Here is a 17828-nt window from a genome sequence, read left to right on the forward strand (position 1 = left end):
AATTAAGGCATGGATATCTTCAGGGGCCGTTATTCTGCCTACCACAGGCTGCACAAGTAGTATAGCCAGGATTCAAATCTAGGCTTAGCTTTAACTCCCAAACCAGTACCTTTGCCTACTTCTATAGCTAAATGGAAAAGAAACAAGAAAGAGCCACTATCCTTCATGGCGATGGGAGGAGAGGGGACAACTTGGTCCAGATAGACCCTTCATGGGTGACTGATTATGCATAAGAAAGGCAATGGGACTCAGGGTCAACCTGAGTTACAGAAACCCTTCCACTTTGAAAGTTTGAGCATTCTCGCATTCATGTAACAAATCTTCGTTGAGCACCCAGTATGTGTCAGACACTCTTCTAAGCACTAGGATTCTCTGGTGGTGAACAGCACGGGTCCGAATCTTTGCCCTCATGGGGTCCCTCTCGTGAGCTGCATTAGTTTCCCAGGGCTACCATAACAGATGACCTCAAACTCAGTGGCTTGAAACGACACGGATTTAGTCTCTCAAAGTTCTAGAGGCCAGAAATCCAAACTTAGGATGTCAGCAGGGCCATGTTCCCTCTGAAGATTCTAGGAGAATCCTTCCTCTCTTCCTCCAGCTTCTGGGGGCTCCTGGTGTTTCTTGGCTCATTGCAGCGTAACTCCAACCTCTGCTCTGTCTTTACATGGCCTTTACTCCTTATGTGTCCAAATCTCCCTCTCCTTTCTCTTATCAAGGTATTGGACATCTTAAATCCAGGATAATTTCATCTCGAGAGTCTTAACTAATTATCTGCAAAGATCCCATGTACAAATAAGGTCACATTCTGAAGTTCTGGGTGGATGGAAACTTGGGGGGAAACATTAGTCAGCCTACTACATGAGGGAAGATGGACAGTGTAAAAGTAAAGAAGGAAATAGCGTGTGAGATGGCGATCTATATCACGAAGAAAAATAAAGCAGAGGAGGGCCTAGGGAGTGATGACTTGAGGCAGGAGAGGTTGCAGTTTAAACCAGAGAGGTCCTGGAAGGCCTCAGTGAGAAGGGGTCATCTGAGCCAATACCTGAAGGAGTGCATTCAGCTTTGGGGACGTCTCCTTTCATAGGATATGGCCGCATCTAGCTGAGTGGCCAGGAAAGCAATTCGAGACAGACGATTGTTCTAATTCCACATTCGTTTCTCCTTTCCTTCCGATCCGGGATGTGTCCTTGTGTTTGAAGTCTGTGCAGTGACACTCCTTTACGGTCCAGTGCGGCTCTAATGACAGCAATAATGATAATAATGGGATTTGGGGGCAGCCCCTCCTTCTCGTACGAGGACCCCATTGTGCCGACTAATTGTGTAGAAGCAAGTAGGACAACTGTCTGTGGGGTGGAAGCAGTGGGGAGCAAAGAGGAATATGTTATTTGGGCCTCGGGGCATTACTGAATTACCCTGGCAGAGGCTGAACCATGCATCTGGGTTACCGAGAATGCTAGAAGAGATTTGGGGGCCTTCTAACACTGGAGAGGGGTCTTGGTTGAACCTAAATCCCCTGGGTTCTTCACCATCTTCATTAGCTGTTGGAGGAGTTGTGAATAAATCCTACTTATTTCAGAGCAAAAGGTAAAGAGAGGAAAAAAACCATTAAGGGCCGCAGGTCCACTCTTGGTATCCTGACAGTTGACAGCGGCCGGCACAGGGAGAAGGCTCACCTTACACAGAAGCCGGTTTTGTTTGGGAGAGCAGGCCACTGAGGTCTTCGAACCTCAGCATCCAAATTGCTTATCTGTGCCATCTCTTTAATTGATGTTCTCTGACTTGGAACAAGTACCATTAGAACACCCCTTTTAGTAAATATATGTTTTAATGGAATGGCTTCTTTTGAAATGACCTTATCTCAGACAGCAGGCACTTTCATAAGTATGTATTGATTGGCTTTAAATTCCTCAAATGTTTTCACTTGTCTTTGTGACCTAGTATTTGTTCTGTTTCCAGCAATTCCTCCACTTTCAAACACAATGTTCAGATCTTTATGGCAAGCCTTCCTGCCAGTCTTCTTTCTTTCTTTCTTTTGTAACATTTATAATGTTTGGATGTTTGTATTCTGCTGTATCAAGAGTGGACCATTTCTGACATGCCAAGCATGGTATTCAATATTGCTTTCAGAAAGATGGGGTTGTTATTGCCACCTGTTTAATGGTGGGGAAACTGAGGCCCAGAGGGACTAGGGAATGTGCTCCCAGTTACACGGAGAACGTGTGGGAGAGCAGCTTTGAACCCACATCTTCCCGACTCTAAAGGTATCATTTTGCCATTTTTACTTCCATGCTACCTATATTTCTTAAATGCCTCACTTAAATTCTCCAGTTCATGGTTTCTATTTGGAAATAAAAATGGCAACTTTTAGTACACTCATCACCCACAAAAGAACCACATGGAGTGAAGGCCACAAATCCCTTTTGTGTGAGTGTTTCAGTCTGCAAATGTGTTTTCTGTGTGCTAAATAGCTCAAAATTTTAAGACAAAGGCTGGTTTTCCCCACTGCGCCAGTTAACAGGGCAATCCAGAAATCAATGGAACAACTTACGCTGGTATCATGGAGACATAGACAAGAATTTAGTCACTTTAAAATTTAATTCTTAATCCAATTTAGCTAAGGCTTGTTGAATACCAGCCATGGGCCAGGCCCTGTACCAGGCCCCGGGGGAAACAAAGATGAGTAAAGCTCCGCCCTGGAGAAGCTCACAGGTTCCTATAGGAAGCAGACACCAAACAAATCATTTCATTACGCGTGATAAGTGCTCTCTCAGCTGGTGCTCAAGGTGTGGGGAGATCCCAGAGAACCCTTTAGTCTTGGGAAGAAGGAAGGTTGTGATTAAGAATCTTCCAAGAAGCCTTGAATTGTGTCTGCCTCCTTACATAGAAAAGGCATGCTGAACGTTGACCTGGTGTGTGTGAGCAAATTGACCATCTGGTTCACCTTAGGGCCCAAATCCATCTCATCACTACCGGTTTGTGTTTGTTTGGCTTATGTTATCCAAATTTTTACCTAGATTCTGTTTCACTTGCCTGTGTAATAAATATAACAATGATTACTATTTATAGTAAGCCTCAGTTAAATAGGTATATGTTTTTGTAACAACTCCATGAGGTAGAAACAAAAAGTATCTGCATTTCTATATCTCATAGTGTCTAACACACAGAGAGGGCACGCGGCTTGCCAAAGGTCACCAGCTTGTCATTCACAGAACCATGCTCCCCTTCCTTCAATAAGTTTTCGCCAGTCTGGTCTTTAATGAGTTCTTTGCAGCGACCAAACTTTAAGTGAATTCAGGGCCTTGGCACCTGTTGTTCCTTCTGTCTGGTATGCTGTTCCCACTACTTTTGATGTGGCTCGATCGATCATTTTCATCCTTGAGTCCCAAGCCGAAATGCCATCTTCCTTGACCAGCCTATCTAAAGTAGTTCCTCCCTGCTATATTTTTGGTTTCTGGAGAAGACATAGCTCAATTTGAAATTATTTTAAATGGTTATCTGCTTATTTGGTTTCTGTCTGTGTGCCTCACTGGAAAGTAAATTTATTAAGAGAGGGACTTTAACTGGCTTATACACTGATGTGTCCCCAGTGCCTACTACAGTGTTTGGTGTCCAGTGTGCACTCAGTAAATATTTGCAAAATGAATGCCAGATATGGTAGCAGGCCCTGGAGGGGCCAAGATGAAAAAGATGGGCCTTTGCCTTGGGAGACTTACAGTCTAGTCGGAGAGGCAGGCAATCAGCGACTAATGCAATGTGGTATATGTACCGGGAGCATGTGTAAGGTGCCATGGGGACACAGAGGAGGGAGCGACTGCTTTACCTGGAGGCTGGGCAGACATCATGGAGGAGGTGACATTGAACTAACTTGAACAAAGAACACAATCTTACCAAGCATTGCAGACCCCAGGACATCTGGGCAGTAGGAACAGCACATGCTAGGAAGAGCTGGGGATGTTTGCACTGCATGTATTTATCGAATAACTGCTCTCTGTGAGGCACGATGTACTAGATATTAGGGATCCGTGTTTTTAAGAGTTTGCAGGCTAAATAGAGCAACACACTCACCAACACACAATTACCTGTAGATGTGTTGAGAGAGGAAGTAGGGGCTAGATCATAGAGTTGGGGTAAAGAGGAGTGTGGAACCATGTGTTCTAGGTTCCACATCATGAAAAGCAGTCACATAGGTGGAATTTTGTGTAGGCAAAAGGATGCTGTTGAAGGTTTTTCAGTAGGAAGTGATATAATCAGTTTTGTGCTTTAGAGTAACCTAGAGATAGGTGTAGAGGCTGATTGGAGCCACTGGAAGCGAGAAGGAGGGAGACCAACCGGAAGACTGTTGGAGGAGCCTAGGTGAGAGGTGATGGGTGAGGGTGGAATGCAGGAGATAGCATGGAGCGATGCTTAGAATTAATAGGTCACGGTCAGTTGAGTATGACAGGTGCGAAAAAGCCAAAAAAGGCTCAAAGTTTTCTAGTTTGACCGCCATTTGGATTATTGCTCATTAACCAAGATCAGGCAGTGTTTCCCAATGCACATGATCAGAACTTCTGACCTTCCATCAAAAAGTTGGAAGATGGTGCATCTTTCATTCCTGTCTTGGAAAGTTACAAAGCACACAGCATATCCAAGACTCTGAGAAATCCTGCAGCAGAGAAGTGTGTTTAACTAGTGTTTCCCAAACTTCTCGGCAATGGAACCCTTACCACACCCACAACAATCCAAAGAATACACTTTGAGAAATGTTGAGAAATGAAATAAAAACTATATTTTCCTATGTCTCGTGCTCTGGGAAGACCTATTAACTTTTATCATGGCATTTATCATGTTGAGGAATTTGACACAGTAGTGAAAGTATGGACACCAGTGCCAGACTGCTAAGATTCACACCATATTGTCTAACCTCTCTGCTCCTCAGTTTCCTCATCTCTGAAATTTCCCTTTGTGGAGAAAAAGTTGTGAGGATCCATGAGCTGATTCCTAGGAAGCCCTAGGAAGAAGGTCTGGCTCATGGGAAAGGCTCAGTAAGTGTTAACTCCTGTAGAGGCAACTTAGGATAGTAGATGAGACCATGGACTTGGAAGCTACACTGCCAGGCTTTGTATCTGAGCCCCTCCATTTACTCATTCTATGACCTTGGGAAAGCAGTTTGGAACTTTCTATGCCTCAGTTTCTCCCATCTTCAAAGCAGGGACAGTTGTCATACTTATAGATTTGCCATGAAGAGTAAATGAACCAAATCACTGGAAAGAATGTTGCCTGGCATGTTAGATGTTTTTGCTTTAAAAAACAAAAACAAAAACAAATCTAAATTGCCTCTGTTATTAGCATAATTTTATCATGTAGACTGACTTTCAGCTTCAGTGATGAAGATCCAATTTTTCAGCTTTCCAAGCAGTTATTTTGGTCTTATATTTTGGCATTCCCCTTTCCTGACTCTGGAGGCCATGACTTCAGAGTTAGTTTGTCACAGTGGCTTCCTATTCTCTTCTATTCAAGTTTGGTTTCTTCACCTCATGGACTGACAACATTAATGAACATCCTCATTCTGGGAACCACCTGGCCCCGCCCCTGGGCTCTGCGCCTTTCCTAAAAATACAGACTTCTGTTTCAAATCACTTAGCAGACGACCTTGGGATGCTCTTATAACAAAACCTCCCCCAGCATGGACACAATATCCTGTTCCCTGAGAGAGAGGCTGGATTGTTTTCTTGTTAAAAGTTTTCTGATATTATATCAACATAGAATCTTTGGAACAGGTCACACCAACCCCCACATTCGAGCCAATTACCTGATATTTAGTTATCAGTTTCCTTCAGGGACTGTCAGCTCTTGGTGAACAATTAGATTAGAGGATGCTGATGAAATTTGAGGGGCAGGAAGTAGAAGTTACATTTCTGAGTTCAGAGTTTCTATTTCAAGGTTGAGTAAGTAGTAAATTTTTACTGAGAGATTCTAGCCTAATAGTCAGAATCTCAAGGTCCCCTGGCCCATGGGCATTTCACCTGCCTGGAAACTTCAGCTCTTTTCAGAGGTGGGTCTCCCTGTTCTTTGTGTTGGCATGAAAACAATTAATAATTTAAGCCATACCCATTAAAAAATAGAAATACTGTATAAATACGATACTATAATAATAAATTTAAAAGTCGATCCAGCTGGGCACTGTTCCCAGACTACCAGCTGAGCTGAAACACAAATAAGGAGAAAAACTGCTATATAATGTAAATGGCTGCAATCTCATTGTTTTCTGTTACTCTTTTATTGCAAATGTATAGTATTGAAATAACATTATGGATAAATGCATTTTGTGGACGAACCTGGAAACCTAAGCTCTGTTTATAACATTATTTCTATGGGGAGAAAAGCGTATTCCATATTACAAACAGATGGTTTGCAAGCAAATTTTTTGGAACACAGTAGATTTGTAAGTTGGGGGCCTCCTGGAATTTTAACCTATAGTTAGATATCCTGTATGCAGAGCTGGTGATCAATGAAAATTAGAGGCCTCTCAGAATCCCTACTCCTCCCAAATCCTTGCTACCTTTTTCATCTTAGAGACTCTGCCTCACCTTCTCTATTCTCTGCTCTTTGGGTCCCCATCTCTATTGCCACAGACTGATCCACCCCCAGCCCCACCCTCCAACCACTGTTGAGGCCCCAGGAAGCTAGGAGAAACTCTGAACGTCATTGTCCTTGTGTACCTTTTCACATGGCAGGTAGGGCTCCCAGGAGGCCATGCAGCTAGCTGAGTGGCCAAGTGTGTGGCTCTGAAGCCAGACTGGCCATTTGTGGCTGTGTGACCTTGGCATGTTATTGCACTTCACGGGGCCTCTGTTTCATCCCTGTAGAAAGAGGTCGTGTGAGGACTAATGGGGAAGTACTAACTATGAACACTCAGACCAGAGCCTAGCACAGGGCAGTGTTCCCTCCGTGCAGGTGTGTGATGAGGTCGATACCTGAGGATATTGGGGTTTAGACAGATTTCCATAAACTCAGGAAGCAAACTCATTGTGTGAAAATACTTGCTGAATCCAAAACGACAAACTTAGAAACAAGTGTCTGGAATCTCCCTGTTCCTGAATTGGGGCCTGGGTAGATTTTGAACATACTTTATTATTAGTTAGGGGTGCTCCACAAACTTAAATAGTTGAACAGCAGTATCAAACTCTTATTATTTTGAATAATTAAACAGCAGATTTTATAGCAAACTAATAAGTACAGGCCTTCTGAAATAGTTTCATTCACTAAGTTGTTTCCACATATAATGTTTATCACCAAGGAAAGTTTGTTTTTTAATTAACTTTTGGATGTTGTTTTTTGTTTTTTGTTTTTTTGTTTTTTCTCCTTCAGGCAGTCTGTCCTTTGCATTTGAGCTGGCTTTATTTCCTAATTTGCAAAAAGGCTAATAGTGCTGCACATTGGCCTTACCGTGTAGGTATGTGATCTCACGGGATAAAGCATTAGAAAAATAAAATAGTGATTGGGAATCTTACGACTTTTGGATAGACTCTCAGTAACGGGTGGGGCAACAGCAATAGAATAAGGTAAAAGCAAATCTATCTCTGCTGTTTTCTCCAGAGTGCGCTCATCCTAATCCGAATCCAATTTCCCTTCTCTCTGTGGCCTGAAGAAAGTGAAATGGAGCCAGTTAAGAAATCAGTCTATCTGAGAGTGCCTCATTGAGGATCAGCCTCACCAAGCTTCATGTTCATACAATGAGATTTTACTTTTATTTGGGCAGTGGCTTAAGTATTTATGCACTTGATCATTGCTTTTGTTCATACATAGGAATAAGAGGGATGGCTTTCAAAAGGGATCATTTCAAAGTGACTGGTTTTGATTATTAAAATGTAGAAACGCTAAGATCTGCTCCCCCTCCTTAAAAAATTTGAATGTGTGGGTAATGTGCTGTCATGAACATTTTATAATCTGCAGTATTGGAGCAGTAATAAGACACTGTTGTTGGCTGACCATCTGGTTATACATTCTTGCTGTTGCGGTTCGCTTTTTTATTTTTTAACTGGTAAGAAGCAAGGAATGGGAGTTTAGAAATTTCTGAGGTGTTTTATAAACAACGAATTCACATTTAGTTGCTTAACGTGGTTAGATTTTGTTTTTACCTAATACAAGATAGGAAATGAATCATTCATTATGTATTTTCTTTTTATTTTATTATTTTTATTTATTTACTTTTTACAAAAGATAAACTAAAATCTTCAACTCCTAATTTGTTCCCTCTTGACACGATATGTGAACTAGTTTACGTTAAAAATAGTCTCTTTACTGTAAGTAGGAGTCAGACATAAATCATAGGGAAACTCTAGAAAGAAAAATCACCAACAGAAAGGGCCTATAGAGATTTCATATTTCATCCATTCATTCGAAAAATTTATTGAAACCCTAGTATTTGCATATCGTGCTGCCAGACACTGAGGGATTTGCTGAAGAAATATTAAAGACATTCTCTCTTCCTTTGAGGAGCTTAGAGCTTACTTGGGGAGAAATGACATAGACATATGAAACAGTTAAGTTGTAATTCAAAGCAGCATATGATTAAATACCAAAACGTGTGGTTCCGACAGGAAATGCTATAGGAGTTCAGAAAAGGGAGTGATAACTCAGTGGCACTACTGTTTTCTGCCTACAAATTGGCAAATTGTAGTACTATTTGTATGAAATATTTTACACTTGTTTTTTTGGCAGCCTTAGGCCTTGACTCCGAGGCAGCATTAAGAGCCTACAAAAATATTCGTACTCTAATCTCTGTAAGATTGACTTTTTTTTTTTCCTTATAGGCAGAGGAAGTGCCTTATACAAACTAGAGTGCCCATGAGAGACAGCTAGTTTTTGACAGTCATATCTCTTTCAATTTCAAAATTAGGAACCAGCCTTGTCATTCTCTGTTTTTCAATCCAGTGGTACTCATTCCTCCATTGCAAACTCCCCGTGACATTGAGAGGTGGTTTAATTTGAATTTAATGTCTATGACGAATGAGCTAGCCATCAAGGGTCAGATAAATTTATGGCTTCGGAGAATCTCTGATGAAAATCCCCATGGTCATGATGCTGGAGAATGAAATAACACAGACGTAGGGGGGTTCAGACGCAGATGTGCTCACTATAAGCAGGGTTCCCCAAAATGTCAGAATATCATGACATGCAGAGAATATTGTGCTCAGGATGATGTTTAATGAAACTCACCAGCTTCCTGTTCTATTTTTATCATATTCAAATTAGCACAGAGCTCAGAGATGAAGCCATAGGGCCTAAATTCTTAAGAATTAAAAAAGAGAGAGAAAGAGAGAAGAGGAAGAAGGAATAAAACACTTTTGAAATGTCAACGCATGTCAGATACACTATTTGGGCCTACATCTCATTCTCCTTAGATCCTCTCAGGGACTCCGCACAGCTGAATGTAGTTATCATTTGGTTGCTTTCAATCTCATGATTCATGAATTTTCAGTTTCTTTTAAAACTCACTGTCACTGCTTCTCCCTACCCCTTCATTTTAACCTTAGGCCTTGAGGAAGCATAGATAACAAAGATATTTTCTTCTTTCCTTGATATTATTCAATGAAACATCTGCGGAGTCTAACACCATTTGAAAATAACATGGCACTTGGTGTTCATTCTTCTTGTCGGGTTGGCAGCCCTTCTGGTGAGGCAAGAGTTCCCCAGTTAGCATGGCCGAGAGCGACCAAGACATCAAGCAGACTAGTGATCTCACCCTCTCGGCTTCTGGTCATGTTTATCAAGGTAGTTCGTCTTGGCCACGGACGGCTTGATTTATTTGGGACATCCTCTGAGCTGGCCGACTTAGGAAAGTGGCCCTGAGAAGTGTTTCACCTATATCTTTTGATATAATTTGGTGTTATCTGCAGAAATAAATATGTAGCAGATAGTTTGGTAATATCAAATTCTTGGGAAGACTCTGCCCTTGACATATTTTTGTTTAATTATCATACTGTAAAGTACAAGATAGTAGCTTTTAAAAAAAAATAACACAATAGGTTGATATTCTGGGAATGAATTGCAAATCTAAAATGTATATAGCACATAAACCTTTTCTTGAGCTATTTTCTGCTGAGTTTTTCTAGAAAGGAGCTCTTTAATTTCAGAATCCATGAGAGGATGCACTTTCAATGTATTTGGCGATGTCATCTTGAAAGATGACTCAGGAGTCTAAGTTCAGCGTGTTGTCTGCATTTGTTCACTGCTCCGAGACATGATGGGAAAAAAATGCTCTGCTGTTTTCCTGTTGCTTTTCATGGTTTTAGCATCATGTTCCCGTCCTTGTTCAAAATCAATAACCCCACTGTACAAAGCCTGGCATTTTGTAGTGAAGCCAGTATGAGACAGTTTTAACTAACGCACGTGTGGGGTTGCTGTTTTGTTGTCTTTTTTTTTTAATAGGTGTACTTTTAAAGATGATTGTGTACATTCAGAGAACTCAGAAAACTGGCTGGATATTTTATCAGGAGCTAAACAGTGCCCTCAAATTCACATATCTCAAAGAAGTAAAGATAAGGTAAGAGAAAAGATTTTTATTTGTCTCTATTGTGTTGTCTCATTTTACATACTTGTGCTAACTTCCTTTCGTATGTAAAATCTCTCTTAGCAGTCAAATAAGCTTAGTCAGGAGAGTCTTTCATTTAGTTAACTAATATAATATTGAGTGCCTCCCAGATGCCCTACACTCTACAATGTACTAGGGATACAGCAGAGACACACGCTGTGGCCTGCCCTCACGGAGCTGTCCACCTCGTGGAGCTGCAGATGACCCTCCATAGTTGAATTTAAAGGTGGACTTTTAGTGTAGTAGAAAAACATTAATTAAAATAACAGAAAGAAAAGAAGCTCAGGCTCATGGTCAACAAGATGCCTTAAATGCGACTTAAGCATAGAATTTCGTTTTGTTTGATCGTTCCTTTTTCTAATGTGTTCAGGCTTCTCCTGACAACTGTCTTATGAATATGCGTTCAAGAAATATTGGTAGAGGGAAGAGAAAGCAATGTGGGCAGTGACTGTTGAAAGTGGGGTCCCTTCGAAAGAAAGCCAGTGGGCTCCCGCTCTGGCAGTACTACCATTGGCATCATATCAGCCCTGTCATTGGATGAGAGAAGGAAATGAGCTTATTCAAGCATTTTCTGATTTACATGCCAACCACGCCCTATGGGAAAATGAAATTCCTGCCTTGCTGTCTCAGTGGTGTTGTAAGGAGACATTTTATCCCTAATTATGGCTCTTGTATTATGAATAATTGTACAGAATCTCCATCAGCAACCAGTTGACCTGCCTGTTGAGCTTGCTCTGTTTTATTTGAATGCCACATTAACAAGGAAATGGACCACTTTTTCTTGACTCTTACACTTTGCCATTTCAAATAGCAACAACCATACCACTTAAGATGATTTAACATTTAATAAAGGAAAGCCAGGACATTTAATGAGTGATAAATAATAAAAGAACCAAGCTTTCAAGTCATAACTGATCAGGACTCAAGGATTTAAGGTTATTTGGCTATTGTCACTTTCTGTTGTCTTCCTGGGTGTGTGGAGGGGAGATTTTCAAAACCATCTAAACCTCTGCCAGGCATGAGTCAAGAGGGGGTAGATTCTGTGAAGAAGATACTTAGGCATCTAAGCATAGATATGGCCAAATTTTTATTTCTCTTATCAGTCTGAAAAATAGTCGACTTTGGTGCTGATAGAGAATGATAGAAAATACCATAATCCTTGAATACACCCAGAACTCTGATAAGTGGTTAAGACAAGGCAAGATTTTTTTTTTATCATTTTGAAAATTTTAGGGGTAATAAGTCAGTTAAATATAGTGAAGGAAAGTAACTTGTTCATTAAGTACAAAGGCTGCTTACACAATTTGCTAACCTATGTTTGGGTTCACTGGCATAAATTAACCACCATTTATATCTAGTCTAGAACATTACAAAAAATGTTTACCACCCAAACAACCACCAGTGCTTTCCTACCCACCCTGAGTTCCACTGTGGTTTACCTTAATCCCTCAAGAGTCTTCCCCCACAAACATTACTTCACTCCAGCTTACCATCGCTCTCAAGGTAAAAGAGATAAGAATTTAGCAATTTGAGTAAAGCTAGTCTTTGAAACCAACTTGAGACTGATTATTTTAACAACGTTGATAAGATGTCTGATTCCATCTCTTGGTCATATTATTTCAAAAATATTTCTGTCTTTATGGTCATCAATATGATTTACCTGGAAGTCTCAGATCTTTATCTAAATAATACACGATCTTGACCTGCAGAGATGGCAGTCTGTGGTTTTCCTCAGTTCTACGTATTAGCTCAGGTCATAGAGTGTTTGTGAACCGCCCATCATATACCTTCTACATTCTAGTAGCTTTCTGGGTACAGAACACGCTCCACATATAATGCAGAGACTCTGTTCCCAAGAAGCTTAGTCTCTTTACACAAAACAATTAGAAAATAGTATATTTTCATCCTTGTTAGGATCGGCATTTAAAAAAATAATTACAGCAATTCCAGTTGTCTTGGAGGGATTTCCTTGGGGTTTTGTTGAGTAAAAACAGCAAGGTACAGAAAAGTATATATAGCATGATCTTTTATTAATCAAAAAAGTCCCTATGTATGTTTATGTGTAATTATCCATGATTATTTGAGATTGGAGACAATATAGAAAAGTTCATACTAGGTTGTAAATATGGACTCCCCTGATGGAATGACCGATGTGGTGAAGAGGAAAGACATAGACAAGTAAAAAAAGAAGAAAAATGAAATTCTCTCATACACAGACAAACATAAAAAAGGATGTATGGCGTGGGCCCAATTTTTTCATTATGTAAAATTTTATTCATGTTTACCTATGAGGAGATTTTTAACATTCAGTAAAAATAACTTATACTGATTAAAACATAAAGATGTGAATTATTTCCTACAAACAACATAGTTTTTAAAAGAGAGTCACTAGAAACATTTTTTTACAAGTCCAAACAAAAACAAGAAATTTTACCATCACTGATATTAAAAAAAACATTATTCATCACATTCTGTCCAGTCCAGTAAAACAAGATACAAGTAATAGAAATAATTATTGGAATGGAACAGACAAAAATATCATTTGCCACTCTTAAGTAGTTGTATATCTGCAAAATCTAAGTATGTTAGCTTTTATAATTTCAAGTTAATAAAAGTAAAATGAAGTGGTATGTGGTCAATAAAATTCAAATATTAATAACCTTACTACATGTAAGATGAAACAAACTTTTAATGTCCATTAATAAAAAGATCCCATTCATTAAAAACAACAGAAACACTCAAGTATAATCTTAAAAAACAAAGAACAAGGTATATGTCCTATATTTTAAAATTATTTTAACCAGGAGATACATATTGAAGAGAGCTGCCAAAAGTAGTAATTTTGGTTTTGCAATAGCTTGTCTTAAGCAATTTTTTTCTAATAGCAGTTAGAATGTGGAGTGGTGGTCTGTTGAGGTTATTTATAATTAATGACAGGGAAACCTTATCAATTAAAAGCATAAGCATAAATAAAAATAAAAAGCAAAAACACACAAAATATTTCTTGGCAGCTATGAAAAACATCTTGAATATATCCAGACACATACTATGTTTCTTGGTGAGAAGATATCATAAAAATGTCACATCTTCCCCAATCTATTTTCTAGATTTCATGCAATCCCAATGAAAATTTGAATAGACTATGTCTCAAAATTAATATAAAATTCATCTGGAATGATTTATTGGTGTGATCACGTTGTAAGTTAAGTAATTGTTGTATACCTGCAACAAATATAATGTGCCAACTAAAACTGAAAAATAGAAGAATATCCAAAATACATCTGAAAAAGAAAATTATTTAAGCAAGACCATTTCCATATGATTATAAACATAAGTATAATGACAATAATTCAGCTCATGATTCTGGTTTAAAAATAGGAATATAGATTCATGGAATAGAGTAGAAATCTCAGAAATAGATGTAAAAAGATTTAAAGATCAAATACCATAAAATAAGAGAAAACAAAATCATTATTTCATAAAAGGCACTGAGATAACTGCCTTACACTATGGAACAATAATATAATTCACATTTTACATTAAATATAAAAATAAAATTTAGGCTAATTAAGAAATTTATATGAAAAGCTGACACAGAAAAATACAAATAGAATTGAGCATCAGATAATTTGGAATTATAATTTTCTTAGGTTTGAAGCCATATAGTTTGCAATAACAAAAGAAAAATATTTGTGTACTTGACTTACTTTAAGAAATCGATAAAACCAAAAATAAGAGATAATAAAAAAATTATAAAAATAAATATAATAAATTATAAAAATAAAAATAAGAGATAATGTTTTCCTAAGCATATGCTTTAGGAAAACATTTGTAACAGGTAAAATATTAATTGCAAGATATTAAAGTTAGGAGAAATTAAAAAGAAAAACATCAAGACACGAAAAAGTGAGTGGGCAAAAGCATATATTCTCACAAGAAGAGGTTTAGAGAGTTAGACATAGATATGGCAATATGTTCAACTTCATCAGATAAATACAAATTAAAGTGATAATAAGATATGCTAACACCTAGTGTTAGCAATGCCAATTAGCACAATCTTTTTAGAAAGCAATTTGGCAACATGTTTCAAAAGTCATAAATGTATTCATTCTGTTTTAAGCAGTAATACCAGGCTTAGAATTCTGAAGAAGTAACTTGAGAGGAGAAAAACATAAGCATACAGATGCTAAAACAGTAGCATTTATAGAATTAGAAACCTGGAAATAATGGAACTGTTTGGTAATAAAGGGGAATGGTCAAGTCAAATAAGGCATGTTGGTTGACCTAGTGGAATGTAGTTCAGCAAGAAGTTCTTTGGCCCCATGGATATTACTAGCTAATTGACACTCAAACTTTCTATCTTTACCTGATCCTTTGTGTTTTCATTCCCTCTTTATCAGTATACTTCAAGGAAGAACTACCAACCTGCTAGGATTCCCATGTTGGGTTTATTAAGCCAAGGCTTCAGCTTTTTAACCATACTCACCTGGAACCCCAAATCATGCAAACATACCTTCATTTCCCTGGCTAACCTCTCATTACACTGCAGTTGAAGAAGAACGCTTGCTGTCTCGTATTTTCAGATCAACTCCAAAAAGGCTTTTGTTCCCTCTGAAATCATTCTCGCTGAAGTCACGAGTGCACTCCATGTAGCCATTCCAGCAGGTGCTGTAAATCCGCATCTTACCTGGCCAACTGGCTGCACTCTCGAAACCCTGTCTTCTTGTGCACACCCTCTCCAAGCTCTCCTCCTTCTCTTTGGCCGTGTCTCAGCGTCCCTCGCTGCCTCCTTCTCCCCCTAACTCTAAATATTAAAGCTGTTTCAGACCCAGTTGTGGCTCTTCCTTTCTTCTGACTCTCTACTCTGTCTGTAGACAATCTTATCCACTCCCATAGCTTTATATATCATCTGTATGTTTATATCCCCTTTATTTCCAGCCCAGATCGCTCCTCTGAGCTCCAGGCCCATATCCTCTCGATTATCACACAAGCATCTTGAACTAAACACGTCCAAAATTGAAATCTTGAATTTTCTACCCAAGGGCGGCCTGGCCTCTCCCTCATTGCATCCCATCACAGGACAGGGAACCTCCATCCATTTGCTCACCAAAATCCTCCCTGTACACATGCCCCACTTTCAGCCCTGCCATATACCATCTCTGATGTGCGTCTTGAATCCGTCCATTTTTTCCCACTTGCACTGTACCGTTCTAGCCCAGGCTTCTGTCATTTCTTAGTGCCGTGTGGCCCTCCAGTTTTAGTCTAGTGGACTTTTCCATGCTTCAACTAGACTATAAACTCTTTGAAGGCAAGGGCTGTAGTTGTTTGGTTAACTAAAGTATTCACTACCTTAGCACATATTAAGGGCTTTATAAATATTTATGGAATTAAATGCAACAATTACAGGTATGTAAAAACTATGTGAGCACTAGAAGGAAATGTGGAAAATTTTAAACAGCTGATGACAAAAGGATTTAAAAAACATTCTAATACTTTTGTTATAATGTTTGAACAATGAAATACATTTAAGACACATGTGTATACAAGATAATATATGATGTGATCATGTGCTAAGATGTGCGGTGCAGATATAAATGGTGAGTTGAAGAAGGCGGATAAATGAGAGTTCAGCTAGTGAAGATGAAGATGAGCTAGGTAGGAATCACACAAATATCTTGGGAATGGTTTGGGGTTCATTACTGTGCCTATGTCCCTAAAGGTGGTTGGACTTCAGTTCTTGCAGGCTAGACTGTAAGAACTTGCCTTCTTCCAGCATGATTCTGTGGCCCAGTAACAGAATTCTTTGAAAATGGAAAGATGGGGGTGACTCCAAGGCCAGAATAGATTTAGCAAGCTTATTAGAGGACAAAAGACAGCAGACTCTTAGGTGGCCGTGCATAAAGTCTTGGGCAGAGATCAGAAGTATAACAGAAGATGGACACCTTCCAGGTTGTCTGGAACTGTAGCTCTTCATCCTGGGCAATAGGGTTACCACTTTTTCTGTTCCCAGCTTCCTAATGCTTAGCCCGCATTCCTACCAGATAGATCCCTTTCATGCACCTGATACAAAAGGGGTTCACCGTTGACATATCAATTCCTTTAATTTTCCTTTTCAACAGAACTGGCTGCCTTGTTCCTTTAGATAAGTCACTGCAGTAAGAGTTGCTTTGGGGAAATTTCAAGATTTTCTTTTTGTGTTCCCTTGCGTACACACACACACACACTCACACACTCACACACAACACATACACCAGCCCCTACCACCATACGTTTAACTACAAACAAAATTTTAAATAATTTTAAAATTTAGATTTCATAGGCCACCTTCTTTAACTATAATATTAGCAACGAGCAATGAAAAATACAGAGCTGACACCTAGGAAATCAAGCTCTACCCTTTTAAATGAACCCTGGACCAAATAAAAACAAGTGAAAAAAATCATATGTTTGTATAAGAATATTGAATATCACAAAGATATAAATTCTCCTAAAATTAATGCATATATTTAGTACAATTCCAGTTAGACTCAATCTCTTCACTCCTCTTGAACAAAATGATCTTAAACTTTATGGAAGAATCATGTCTGAGAAATGATAAGAATATTATGAAAATAAGGATAAATAAGGAGAGATTTGCCTTATCAGATGTTAAATATATTTAGTCACAGTAGTAAAAACTTGATGACATTGGAGTAGAAGTAGATCAATAGATAATTGAAACAGCAGAATTCAGAAATAGATTCCAGATATACGGTAATTTAATAGATGACAAAAATGGTATTTCAGTTCAGTAGGAAAGGAATTTTTTTGTTTTGTTTTTGTTTTGTTTCCTAAATGGTTATGTCAGAGCTGATTAACCATCTGGATAAAAATAAAGTTGGACCCTTATCTCACACAATATATGAAAATAAATTCCAGATGGATTAAAGATGTAAGTTTAAAAAATAAAACAACAGAGATAGTAGAACAATCTTATATTTGCCAATGAGCAAGAGTTTATAACCAAGACAAGAAACCCTGCATTTGATTACTTAAAAACATGTCGTGTAGGGTAAAAGACAGCACACACAAAAGTTGCAGGACAAATAGTAGATTAGAAGAACGTATATGTCAGCAATATGACAGATAAGAATTAATATCTGTACTATACAGAGAGCTCTTAAAAATTGATAAGAAAAATACACGCAAGCAGAAAAAAACAGTCCAAGAATATGAATATGTGACTCACAAAAGAAGAAACGAAATAGCCAAT

At 38.7% G+C, this 17828-nt stretch overlaps 1 protein-coding gene across 2 annotated transcripts in view; it reads left to right on the top strand.

Moving 5' to 3' along the window:
* PLXNC1 (plexin C1) overlaps nt 1-17828 on the top strand; it is a 139278-nt gene that overhangs the window by 42046 nt on the left and 79404 nt on the right. For both annotated transcript variants that reach the window (XM_039869055.1, XM_039869056.1), the window contains exon 5: nt 10414-10528. In XM_039869055.1, coding sequence (XP_039724989.1) covers nt 10414-10528 — 115 coding nt within the window. The remainder of the gene's footprint in view (nt 1-10413; nt 10529-17828) is intronic.

This window comes from Pteropus medius, unplaced genomic scaffold (genome assembly GCF_902729225.1).
Source record: "Pteropus medius unplaced genomic scaffold, Ma_sr-lr_union100, whole genome shotgun sequence".
Lineage (NCBI taxonomy): Eukaryota > Metazoa > Chordata > Mammalia > Chiroptera > Pteropodidae > Pteropus > Pteropus medius.